This window comes from Sus scrofa, chromosome 2 (assembly GCF_054392235.1).
Source record: "Sus scrofa isolate SSC_HxYL_T2T_F1_AM1 chromosome 2, Sscrofa_HxYL_maternal_Yorkshire_Landrace_v2.0, whole genome shotgun sequence".
Classification (NCBI taxonomy): domain Eukaryota; kingdom Metazoa; phylum Chordata; class Mammalia; order Artiodactyla; family Suidae; genus Sus; species Sus scrofa.
In genome coordinates this window covers 115,656,498-115,669,047 of record NC_139384.1, presented here as the reverse complement: position 1 = coordinate 115,669,047, position 12,550 = coordinate 115,656,498, and the positions used below count along the sequence as shown (strand labels likewise).

The 12,550-nt window shown below is 33.7% G+C and overlaps 1 protein-coding gene across 4 annotated transcripts in view; it reads left to right on the top strand.

Annotated features, from left to right (window-relative positions):
• CHD1 (chromodomain helicase DNA binding protein 1) overlaps positions 1-12,550 on the top strand; it is an 82,315-nt gene that overhangs the window by 56,951 nt on the left and 12,814 nt on the right. The window contains exons 23-31 of one of the 4 annotated variants that reach the window (XM_021085397.2): positions 1,241-1,417; positions 5,143-5,303; positions 6,924-6,965; positions 7,654-7,784; positions 8,587-8,725; positions 8,924-9,074; positions 10,223-10,345; positions 11,371-11,499; positions 11,952-12,215. In XM_021085397.2, coding sequence (XP_020941056.2) covers positions 1,241-1,417; positions 5,143-5,303; positions 6,924-6,965; positions 7,654-7,784; positions 8,587-8,725; positions 8,924-9,074; positions 10,223-10,345; positions 11,371-11,499; positions 11,952-12,215 — 1,317 coding nt within the window. Of the gene's footprint in view, positions 1-1,240; positions 1,418-5,142; positions 6,576-6,596; positions 6,966-7,653; positions 7,785-8,586; positions 8,726-8,923; positions 9,075-10,222; positions 10,346-11,370; positions 11,500-11,951; positions 12,216-12,550 lie in introns of those variants that run through there. The other 3 variants (XM_021085400.2, XR_014838417.1, XR_014838418.1) reach the window with 3 other exon arrangements.

The window sequence follows — 12,550 nt, the reverse complement described above, 5'->3', positions numbered from 1 at the left end:
TCAAAACTCTTACCAAAGTGGGTATAGAGGGAACATACCTTAACATAATCAAAGCTGTTTATGACAAGCCCATAGCAAATATAATAATCAGTGGAGAAAAGCTGAAAGCTTCTCACTAAAATCTGGAACTATTTGCTTTTAATTGACTAATTGGCAGTTTGGGAAAAGTCAGTGATAAGTCAACTTGAATAAATACAGATTATTTTTATACTAGTGAGTTGCTACTCATACACAGCTGGCTGTAAGGCTATCATCACATTTAGATAGTATACATGAGAAGAAAAAGCTCTATATTTTCAGACCCATCCTTACAGAGCATAAGCATAGTTTTCTTGTCTTTCCATCTGTCTGTAAGCTTTAATATACTAATAATGGCAGTTAGCTTTAGTGAGTGCTTTCTGTATACCATTTACTGTACAATTCCTTAAATGTATTATCTTGCTTAATCCTCACAAAAGTTAGTGTGCTGTTTCTATCCCTCTTTTTTTTTATTTTATTTTATTTTTTTGTCTTTTTGCCATTTCTTGGGCCGCTCCCACGGCATATGGAGGTTCCCAGGCTAGGGGTCAAATCGGAGCTGTAGCTGTCAGCCTATGCCACAGCCACAGCAACGCAGGATCCAAGCCGCGTCTACGACCTACACCACAGCTCACGGCAACGCCGGTTCGTTAACCCACTGAGCAAGGCCAGGGATCGAACCCACAACCTCATGGTTCCTAGTCAGATTCGTTAACTACTGCGCCACGACGGGAACTCCCCTCTTTTTTTAGAGATGAAGAAACTAGGGTTTAGGAAACCTAAATAAATTTATCCATGGTCTCAGTGTTCCTTTATCTTGTAATTAGCTTCTTAGGTGCTATTTTAGTGATCATAAAAATAGGACTGTTGGATTGTTTTATAGCAATTGTAGTTGATGGACTGGTGTGGTGATTACTACAGAAGGTAACTTAGCGTATTACTACTGTAAATTACTTCATTGTTATTCTGTTAACTTCCTCTGTTTCTGTTATAATAGTAGTTTTGTTGATCAGCAGGGCAAAGGAGAATCATTGCTGGAAGAGAATTCTTACAAGTCATTTCATTTGATCTGCTTTGACCTAGTGAGGAAATAAACTTAGTTTAGCAGTCATACTTGGATTAACCCATAGTCATATTCATTATCCTGAGGATATTTAAGTTTTATTGTCTTATTCTGATATGCCTCTTCCTCCCTGCTTAAAAAAATTCTGGAATTTATCAGGTTGCCAACTTTTCAAATATGGATGAGGATGACATTGAGTTGGAACCTGAAAGAAATTCAAAGAATTGGGAAGAAATCATTCCTGAAGATCAAAGAAGACGATTAGAAGAAGAAGAAAGACAAAAGGAACTTGAAGAAATTTATATGCTCCCAAGAATGAGAAATTGTGCAAAACAGGTGACTTTAATTTAGAAGATATCTCTGTATTATAAGAGTACTTACACCTGAATTTTTATGAGAAATACTGGTCCTTAAGTTTTTTCTTTTTTTAATTATAATGACTTCATCTGATTTGATAAAATCATTTGGAAGGTGTTCTCTCTGTTTTTGGGAAGAGTTTGTATAGAATATATATTGTTTCCTCATTAATGGTTGGCAGTGTTTGTCAGCAAAACTTAGGCTTGGAGTTTTGTTAAGGTTTTTTTTTAACTATAACCTAATTTCTTTTATAGATATATAACTATTCAGATTACCTATTTCTTGAATGATTTTGGTTAGTTGTTTCAAAGAATTTGTTCATTTTATCCAAGTTGTTGAGCTTATTGGCATAAAATTATTCATGATACCCTTTAGCCTTTTGGTGACTATAAGATAATGAGTGATTTCCCTCTTTGCATTCCTAATGTTGGTAGTTTCTTGATCGTTCTAGCTAGTGGTTAATTTTATCCATCTTTTCAAAGAACCACGTTTTGGTTTCATTGATTTTCTGTTTTAAATTTCAGTGATTACAGCTTTTTATTATTTTTCCCTTTTAGTTTTGCTTGCTTTTTTTCTTTTGGGTCTAAAGGTGTAAACTTAGATTATTAAATCAAGACCTTCCTTTTCTAATATTAGCATTTAATGCTGCAAGTTTCCCACTAAGCCCTCCCTTTTCCAAATACCCTAGATTTTGATATCTGTCATGTTTTCATTTTCATTTTTTTCAAAATATAGTCTAACTTCTTTTGTGACTTCCTTTGTGACCCCTAGGGTTTTTTCAGAAGTGTGTTTGATTTTCAAATATTTGGGAGATTTTTCAAGTATCTTTGTTATTGATTTCTTATTTAATCCTTTAATGGTCATAGAGCATACCTTGTGTGATTAGAATTTTTAGAAATTTGTTGGTGTTTATTTTATGGTCCAGATGAACAAAATGTTATATTTTTAAATAATAGCAACTGTGCCATGCCAAGCTACATTGAGTCCTGTGGCAAAACGAAAAACTTAATGTTAGAACTCTTGGCATTAACTTCCATTTTTTAGAATACTATTGCTTTGCAAGATTATTTGTCTTGATTATTGTGTTTTTTTTAATATTTCCTTAAAAATGCCCCACCCTAGTCTAGTTTTTTTTTCTTTTGCTACAACCATACTAGGTCTTCTGTGTTGTCAGTTCAGTAGGTGAGGAGAATCTGATGAGGTTTCCTGCCTGTCCCCTCAAAGATGACTGCTCTCTTTTTCCAGGCCTTTCTCTAATCTCCAGCCATGCTTCCAGTCTTTCTCATAAGCTCCTGGTGGAGGCTGATGGAGGTTGTGGTAAAGCATCTGAGAGTGGGTGCAGGTTCTCCCTGTGTCTTTGGTTCCCAGGGATCCTCTGCTCTCATGGGAGTCAACTCTTAGTCTCTAGCAAATATTAGCTGACTTTCCCCTTAACTGCTTTTATCTACTGTTCATGTTCTTCACAAGCAAGCCAGTGTTTGAGTCCCTTCTCTTCTTGTAATCTGCTGTATTTTCTTATATTTTAAACTAATAGATAGCCTTGTGATTTTTATGTGTTTAATGAAAGTTATAGTTTTGTATGTTAGGTTTGTTAGGGTGGGAGCAACCTACCAACTTTCTTCACCCCAGGCAGAAATGGAGCCAGGTAATTTGTGTTTGGCCTGAGATTGACAGTATACTTAGTTTCTTATTTGTGTTTATTTCTGCAAACCCATAAGGGTTTCTTTTTATAATGCCTGAGAAGCATTCATTATATTAGATCTAGTGAGAGGCTAAAGGAAAGTTAGAATGAGTAAGAATGTTGTCATTGAGGATGTTCCTGTTGTGACTCAGAGGGTTAAGAGCCTGACACAGTGTTCTTGTTGGTGTTGAGGTTGTCTTGTTAGTGTTGCAGCAAGCTGCCATGTAGGTTGCAGACACAGCTCAGGATCCTGCATTGCTATGGTGTGTAGGCAGGCAGCTGCAGCTCCAATTTGACCCCTAGCCTGGGAACTTCCATAAGCCTCGGGTTAGGCTCTAAAAACAACAGAAAAATGCGTCATTGATTTTCCATCAGCTCTCAGCATATTAGACTTTTAGAACTTTGGAAGAACTTCAAAGACTTGCAGAAAAATGTTTTGAAATGTCTGTTAAAGAATTAATATTACAAATGTGTTTTTATATGTATTCACTTGGTACTTTTTTCTTTTAAAAAATCTTACCAACCTAATTAGTAGCTTTTAGAAGAAGAGGAAAAAAAATGACACATCTGTTTACTCAGATATGTCATAGTAGTAATATTATTGTGGTGTATAGGGATTTATGTACATATTCCCAATTTTTTTAAATACTTATCATTTGCCAGGTTTAATTGGAATCATACTAATTTAGAAATTGCTTCCTTTTTGACATTATATAATGTTAATTATTCTACAAAATTGTTAATGGCATCTCAGCTTTCTATTGTATAGGTTATTTGTCTAGTATTTTTTAAAATATATTATCTAATTTATTCATTGCCAGGAGTTCCTGTTATGGCTCAGTGCTAATGAACCTAATTTCCATGAGGATGTAGGTTTGATCCTTGGCCTCTCTCAGTGGGTTAAGGATCAGGCATTGCCATGGCTGTGGTGTAAGCTGGCAGCTGCAACTCCAAGTTGACCCCTGGCCTGGGAACTTCCATATGCCGCAGGTGCAGCCCTAAAAAGACAAGATAATAAAAATAGTAATTTACTCACTGCCAGAATTTTCTTGCCAAGTTTTTTTTTCTTTTTACTGCCGTACCTGCAGCATATAGAAGTTCCCAGGCTAGAGGTCGAATTGGAGCTACAGCTGCTGGTCTGCGTCACAGCAACACCAGTACTGAGCCACATCTGTAACCTACAACACAGCTCCTGGCAATGCTGAATCCTTAACCCACTAAATGAGGCCAGGGTTCAAACCTGCATCCTCAAGGACAATATGTTGGGTGAACATTTAGGTTGTTTGCAACTTATGTGTTTTTACTTTTTTGATAAAAATGACTTTATTGGTCAGTGTTAGTTTACATTTCATTTTTTTTGTCTTTTTTTTTTTTTTTTTTTGTCTTTTTGCCTTTTCTAGGTGTGGCATATGGAGGTTTCCAGGCTAGGGGTCCAATCAGAGCTGTAGCCGCCACCTACACCAGAGCCACAGCAGTGCCAGATCCGAGCCACGTCTGTGACCTACGCCACAGCCCACGGCAACGCTGGATCCTTAACCCACTGAGCAAGGCCAGGGATTGAACCCCGCAATCTCATGTTCCTAGTCGGATTTGTTAACCACTGAGCCACAACAGGAACTCCCTGTTTACATTTCTGATGCCAGGAAAAATGCTTAGGAATTATGTTTCTGGGTCAGCAGAATGATAATTTTTAAGGTTTTTGATATAATACTGCCAGATTGCCCTTTTCCTTTTTAAATAGCCACTAGAGAAATTTGAACATTTTTCTATACCATTACCAATATTGGCTATTATTGCTTGGTTATTGGTCAAGTTGATGAATTAGAAAAAGAATTGCATTGCATTGTTACTTATTAATAACTCTTTGTCCTTAACATGCTGTATTTTCTCTTTAGTTTGGTTTTTATTTATAATGTTTTTTATACATGTTAATTTTGTCAATCTTTTATAAATTTTTTTTTTGCTCTTAAAATAGAAGCCTATTTTATCTTAGCTTAGGAAGAATTTTGTTTTCAAATTCCAGATTAGCTTCAATGGAAGTGAAGGGAGGCGCAGCAGAAATAGGAGATACTCTGGATCTGATAGCGATTCGATCTCAGAAAGGAAAAGGCCAAAGAAACGTGGAAGACCACGAACTATCCCTCGGGAAAATATTAAAGGATTTAGTGATGCAGAAATTCGGCGGTAAGATGACATAAGACCATTTTACTTGCTTTTAGTAGAGGGTGAAATTAAAATATAGAAATTTTGTAATTTTTAAAGATTAAGATAGAAGTTTTAGAGAAGTGAAATATATAATTGTGTAGGGACTGGGTGGTTCTGCTTTTGGTTGTTCATTATAACTATGAGGAAAAACATGTTTAGCATCTAATCTTTACGTGCTATTTATTTATTGTTACTCTATTTAGACTGCTAAATTATTTTGGTTTTATTAACCTGATTCAGAATAGTGGCCTTTTTGAATAATGAATGTATATTTCAATATATCAAATTATTAAAAATTCTCACTGCATTCATGACTCCCAACATTACACTGTTTTTATGTGAGAGTAACTTAGTTCCATATTTTTCTAGTTTTTTTACACTGAGGTGATTGACTTTTTGAAAATAAGTGTTAGAAGTATTTCTTGTATGTCCAAATAGTAAGTAAGATTGGCCATGCAGGATAAATTTTAGTTTCCTTTCAAAATATTTAGGAGTTACTGTCGTGGCTTAGAAATGAATTCGACTAGTATCCATGAGGATGCAGGTTCAATCCCTGGCCTTATTCAGTTGGTTAAGGATCCGGTGTTGCCATGAGCTGTGGTGTAGGTCACAGACAGACTCAGATCTTGCATTCCTGTGGCTGTGGTGTAGGCCAGCAGCTGTAGCTCCATTTTAACCCCTAGCCTGGGAACTTCCATATGCCGCAGGTATGGCCCTAAAAAGAAAAAGAAAAAAAAAAAGGAAAAGTGTTTATATATGCAGATAATTTATTTAAGGGGAATGAGATAACAGCTTACTTTGTTTATGTATTATTTTTGCTTATGAAATTTGTGAAAGGTTGTTACTGTATTTTGAGTTTTTTTCTTTCAAGCCATTGTAACTCTTATAAATCATAGACCTGACTGATTAAAGTTCTTATTTTTCCTACCAGAAAACTAAATATATTGTTAGATTTCATTTAGGTTACTTTTATGACCACTTGATTTGCTGGACTTTCTGCCTTTAGTTGAAGAGGCATTTCATCTTCTACTTTTCCTGGATATTTTCTCTCATCCATCAACCACTTGGGTAGCTTTGTTCTTAAGTAATAAGTATTTTTCCATTGTTGGTATAATACCATCATCTGAATCAAAACTATATTCAGTAAACTTTTATCAACACTGAAGTGTAAGGAGGTGTAATATGAATAATAATTCTGGAGACACTTCCTCTGGTAGCCTTGAACCTTTTTTGTTTTGTGAAAATAATAAAGTAACACTGAAGTGTAAGGAGGTGTAATATGAATAATAATTCTGGAGACACTTCCTCTGGTAGCCTTGAACCTTTTTTGTTTTGTGAAAATAATAAAGTAATTTGTAAAATAAAATTTAGCTTCTATTGTTTTATTTATATTGGTTTCTAAACATCATCCTGGTGTTAAAATGTGTCTTACTTGGTGTATCTTAATGTTTTAATATTATTGATTCTAGCATAGTTTATTCATTCTGTTAGTAATAGTGCCTTGAATTAATTTTTACACTAACAAGTATAAGCTTATTCTGTGTATTTTTTAACGACTAGTGAAGCCCACATTTAAATCAAACAATTATTTTCTGTTAGGTTTATCAAGAGTTATAAGAAATTTGGTGGCCCTCTGGAAAGGTAAATACATTTGTCATTCTCAGTAGAATTACAGAATGTGTGTTACATGCTGTCAGCTTTATTTACACTAATATTCAGTTTGGCTACATTAAATTTGCTGTAACAGGTATTTATAAAGAAAGCAAACTATTATGTAGAAAGCAAATTTTAAATAGAATTTTTTAAAGCATTTTGGTACTTTAGTCTCTAAAACTTTACAAATGAAGTTTTTTATAAACTGCATGGTCTGTAAAATACTTGCATTTTTATATTGTAAGGTACATTTCTAATGTTTTTTTCTTAGCTTTTCTTCACAAACTTATAAAATAGCATAAAATACTAGATTCATCCTTAGAGAAGTTGAGTTGGTAAATAAGCCTCTGCCTTTAAGACTGGTATTATTTAAGTTATCAGTTATCCTAAATAATTGTTGGTGATTTGAATGTTTTTTGTCCTTTGTTATGGCAAAATTCTGCTAGAGTGGTGTAATTCTATTTTTCTCCCCAAAATTTTTGAGATGTTTTATATGAAGCTACAATAAAATAAGTACATAATTATTTTAGATGATGACAAAATATTTTAATATTAATCTTGTTCACATTATCTACTCAGTGTATAGTAATAAAAAATTATAGAACTTTGCTCTTACAATAAAATGGCTCCACTTTATTCTGCATATTTGCCTAAAGATTGTATTATTTTATTACAGATTAGATGCAATTGCTCGAGATGCTGAATTAGTTGATAAGTCAGAGACAGATCTCAGACGACTAGGAGAATTGGTACATAATGGTTGCATTAAAGCTTTAAAGGACAATTCTTCAGGAACAGAACGAACAGGTAATATTAAAATGAAAGTGATTTAGAGAGAAGTAAATGTAAGTTTCAAAATATGCTTTTACTGAGATAGGTATTATATCTTAAGTTATCTTTTCATCAGTATTAAAAGATGTTTTATAGAACAAATCAGTGCCATTTCTGGGTAATAGGAGATGGAGAACAGAATTGAATTATTGAAGGCAGTATAATCAGTCTACCTGGTATATTTCTGTCTGAGAGGTAACATCAGGAAGTATTGTTAGTTATACTGTATTTTTAGTATAGATGAAATATTGTAAGTATTCATTTGTGTTATTGCTCGGGGCATTGTTACTTCATTATACTTATTGCAAGTCATTTATCTAAATAAAAATATTTAGGAGTTCCAGGATGGCTCAGCAGGTTAAGGATCCAGTGTTATCACTGCTGTGGTGTAGGTTCGATCCCTGGCCTGGGAACTTCAGTATGCCGTGGGCATGGCTAAGAAGAAAAATATTGAGATAGGATTCAGTAATTTGATGTACTGAGAAAAATCATACTAGAACTCTTATAGAAAGCCCCACAGTATTAAAAGATTGATGTATCTAGTGCATTTGATAAGTATGTGAAATGCTTTTTGTGAATTCTGTTAATCACTATTATGTATTGAAAAATCCGAGAGTGAAATTGAAGGTTTACCAGCAGGCCTCCCCGTAACAATAAATAAGTAATACTTACAAGTACACAAGTAATGCTTACTAATGTAAGTAATAGCATATATTGCTTTGTATTTTGTAGAATTACATTTTTATACTTTTTAATACACCTTTTCAATTAAATTAAGGTGGCAGACTTGGAAAAGTTAAGGGTCCAACATTCCGAATATCAGGCGTACAGGTGAATGCCAAGCTAGTCATCTCCCATGAAGAAGAATTAATACCATTGCACAAATCCATTCCTTCAGATCCAGAAGAAAGAAAACAGTGAGTTTACTTTTTCCATTGCAAAATATTTGTTATTCAATAATTCAGATATGAATTATACTATTTTTATGCCATTGGCCACTTTGAATCAAATGTTTTTTAAAGTATAGTACTTTGAAGATCTAATGACTCAAATGTTTTTCAAAATTAATTTTTAAAAAACATAAATTTGACAGTGGTTATCAACTTTAATGCTAGGTACACCATCCCATGCCACACAAAGGCAGCTCATTTTGATATAGACTGGGGCAAAGAAGATGATTCCAATTTGTTAATTGGTATCTACGAATATGGCTATGGAAGCTGGGAAATGATAAAAATGGATCCTGACCTCAGTCTGACACACAAGGTACTTAAGTATTTCTTGATTCTGTTGACCATTGATGTTAAATTGAATTTTTGCTTTTAAATTATATTACAAATAAACTCAACTGGGAGTCAGGAAACCGCGGCTCTAGCTATCTGTGTGTCCTTGGCTTCTTTGGAATCTGGTTTTCATGAAGGGATTGAATTTAAATGGTCTCTAAGATTTTTCCTTTACTCTGAAATTAGATTTTTGTTATTAAGACATAGGTATATTTTTCTTCATAGTATCAAGTTAAAAGTAAACCTCTTATTTAGTCATAAACTGTATTATTCAAGAGCGAAAAAGGAAGAGTTCCCGCTGTGGCACAGCGAGTTAAGGATCTAGCCTTGTCTCTTTGGTGGCACAAGTTCAATCCCTGACCCAGTGCAGTGGGTTAAGGATCTGGTATTGATGCAACTGTGGCTTGGATTTGATCCCTGGCCCGGCAACTTCCTTATGCTGTGGTTGTAGCCAAAAAAAAAATGGGATTGTAAAATCATATATATCATGTTTAGAATTTTTGATGATGTGATGCTATCACACTACCTATAATCATTTCTTTGCTTAGAATGGAAAACATCGAAAGCATGGCCCTCTTTTTATCATTTAAGTTATACTTTGCTTCTTCATGGAAGAAGGTTCCCATTTAGATATTTGTAATTTGCAACCAATTGTAAGGCAAAATTTAAGTAGTTCATATTTTCACTGTAAAAGTTTCCTCACAGTGCATTCTTTGAATCATCTTCTGGATAGATGATTCTTTGTATTCTGAGAATTTTTGTATACTTTATAGTTAATTATACTATTGAGAAAAGAAGGAAATCTAAGAATACTATAATGTTTAATAACACTGGATGCTAATACATCATTATATATTTGAAAGAAATTTCTAACCTCATACTTTGTAGTCTCATTTTGAATAGAGAGGGTTATTTTTCTCATGTATTTAGAATTCATTCCCAGGGAAGTTAAATCTTTGTCTCCAGCAGAGGTATAAAAAAATGTATTTTGCATTCTAAGTTGTTTATTCCCACAAATTTCAAGACTTGTAATTGTTAGTGAATTATGCATATTTTTAAAATAAGTACTTCCTAGATAATTATTATTTTTCATGTTATTTGTTAAAGACAGAATGAAAAATTGCTTTTCAGATTCTTCCAGATGATCCTGATAAAAAACCACAAGCAAAACAGTTACAGACACGTGCAGACTACCTCATCAAATTACTTAGTAAAGATCTTGCAAGAAAAGAAGCTCAGAGACTTTCTGGTGCAGTAAGTTAAATAAAATACAGTGCTTAAGAGCAGTTTACTTTCGATTAAGAAGTTTATTTTAGTAATCATCCTTGACACCTGTGGATAATATGGGCTTATAAGTGTATTTTTCTGTAACTTAGTAGCTTTATTTGAATATGTTAATATTTTGCCTTAAACAATGTGAGCGTTCATATTAAACTCTAGTGAGTCACATTTTCAGAAATGGAATCTGTTTTCTAGTATTTAGAGAGAATGAGCACAACTTATTTGGAGTGGAGTACTTTTTAAGAGGTCAGGCCTTCATTACTGTTTTGTGGGGGGGTGGTGAGGTTAAGTTTTTTTGCTTCCTAGGGCTGCACCTGCAACATATGGAAGTTCCCAGGCTAGGGGTTGAATTGGAGCTGCAGCCACTGGCCTATGCCACAGCCACAGCCATGTAGGATACAAGCTATGTGTGCAACCTACACCACAGCTCACAGCAGTGCCTGATCCTTAACCCACTGAGCCATGGCAGGAACTCCCCCTCCATTACTGCTTTATTTGAAGACATTGGGCACCTTAAGGAATAGCGCTAAAGATCACTGAGCTTTTTTATTAGGGTAGGGTCTCCAAGTAGGAAAAAAGACACTAAAAGAGAGATAATTGGATACTTAGGCAACTTTTAAAAGTTTACTTATGACACAGTGTCAGTAGCTACCTGTGTACTCTTAGAAATAATTTCTAATGCTATCTCTGGCAGTATCAAATTTAATGACCATAATAATAATTTAGGAAGGCGAACAAAACTTTTTTCTATTTCTATTCGATTTTTAAAGGAGTCATTAACTGTAGTTAGCATTTATTCACATTAATTTGAATTTGATTCATTAAGTTATATTACTTTTGTTGATACAACTTTCTAAGATTGGTATAGCTTATTGCCAATAGATAAAGGATTGGCTAGGAATATGTGTTATTTTAGCTTTATAATTTAATGTTTAGGAATTTGGGGGTTTTTAAATGGAATCTATGGGGTTGGTTAGAATAAAAATAATTATTTTTAGGGAGGTTCAAAGAGGCGAAAAGCAAGAGCTAAGAAGAATAAAGCAATGAAGTCTATAAAAGTAAAAGAGGAAATAAAAAGTGATTCTTCTCCCTTGCCCTCAGAAAAGTCTGACGAAGATGATGATAAGGTAAGACTATGTTTTTGAAAAGCAACCTGTTATATAGAAAGAGAATATGGCATGTTTTTAGTATGCTTTACATTTAAAATATGTACTAAGGCTTGAAATTTTAGATACTGAAGTTCTTTTTTATAGTTCATTTCATAGTCTCATTTACAGAACAGAATTCTACCCATCCAGTAGAATATTATATATCACTAGAGGAATAGAGCAAAGGTCCTTCCTTTTCAAACATTTGCCATTGAATGACATTCTGTCTCCTTTAATTTTATTATGAATTTTGAGTGGGACTGGCTTACCTTATTTATAGGAAGGTAAATATTGCGTGTATCATTACTAATGGGATTCTGGGTTATTTCTCTCAGAATCTGCATACATGCAGTCCATAGTCATCAAAGAAAAGAAACTAGTCTTTGTCAAGAATTGGTTAGTAATACATTGGCCATACTTGCACTTTTCAGGATGAGATCACTTCTGTGAAACATCCAAATAAAAAAATTAAAACAGAAAGAGACAGTGAAGAGAAACCTGAGCCAGATGTTTGTATAAAGAAGGAACCAGAAGAAAAGAGGGAAGCAAAAGAAAAGGAAAATAAAAGAGAACTTAAAAGGGAGATAAAAGAAAAAGAGGATAAGAAAGATATAAAGGAAAAAGATTTTAAAGAGAAAAGAGAAAACAAAGTAAAAGAAGCTATACAAAAAGAAAAAGACATAAAGGAAGAAAAGGTATGCAAATAATAATATAAAATTTAGGAAGTGACACAATTAGCATATTTACATTTTAGGAAAATAAATTGCCCAATTAGTCACAATAACAGTTCTTTAAAAATACATATGGGTCTCTAGTAGAGGAAAAAAACAGGTTTGAATTCTGTTAGATTACTTACCTAATGAGCAATGTTACCAAGTAGCTGTATTTTTGGTTCCCTCAAATAATATTGGGGGAAAGAAAAAATAGATAAGAATCCTAAGTGTAAATAAACTTTATGGAGTAAAATGAGACAGTAATTGTCTTCTGGAAGTGTTAATCATTTTGCCTTTGTTGTTGGGTTTTTGTTTTA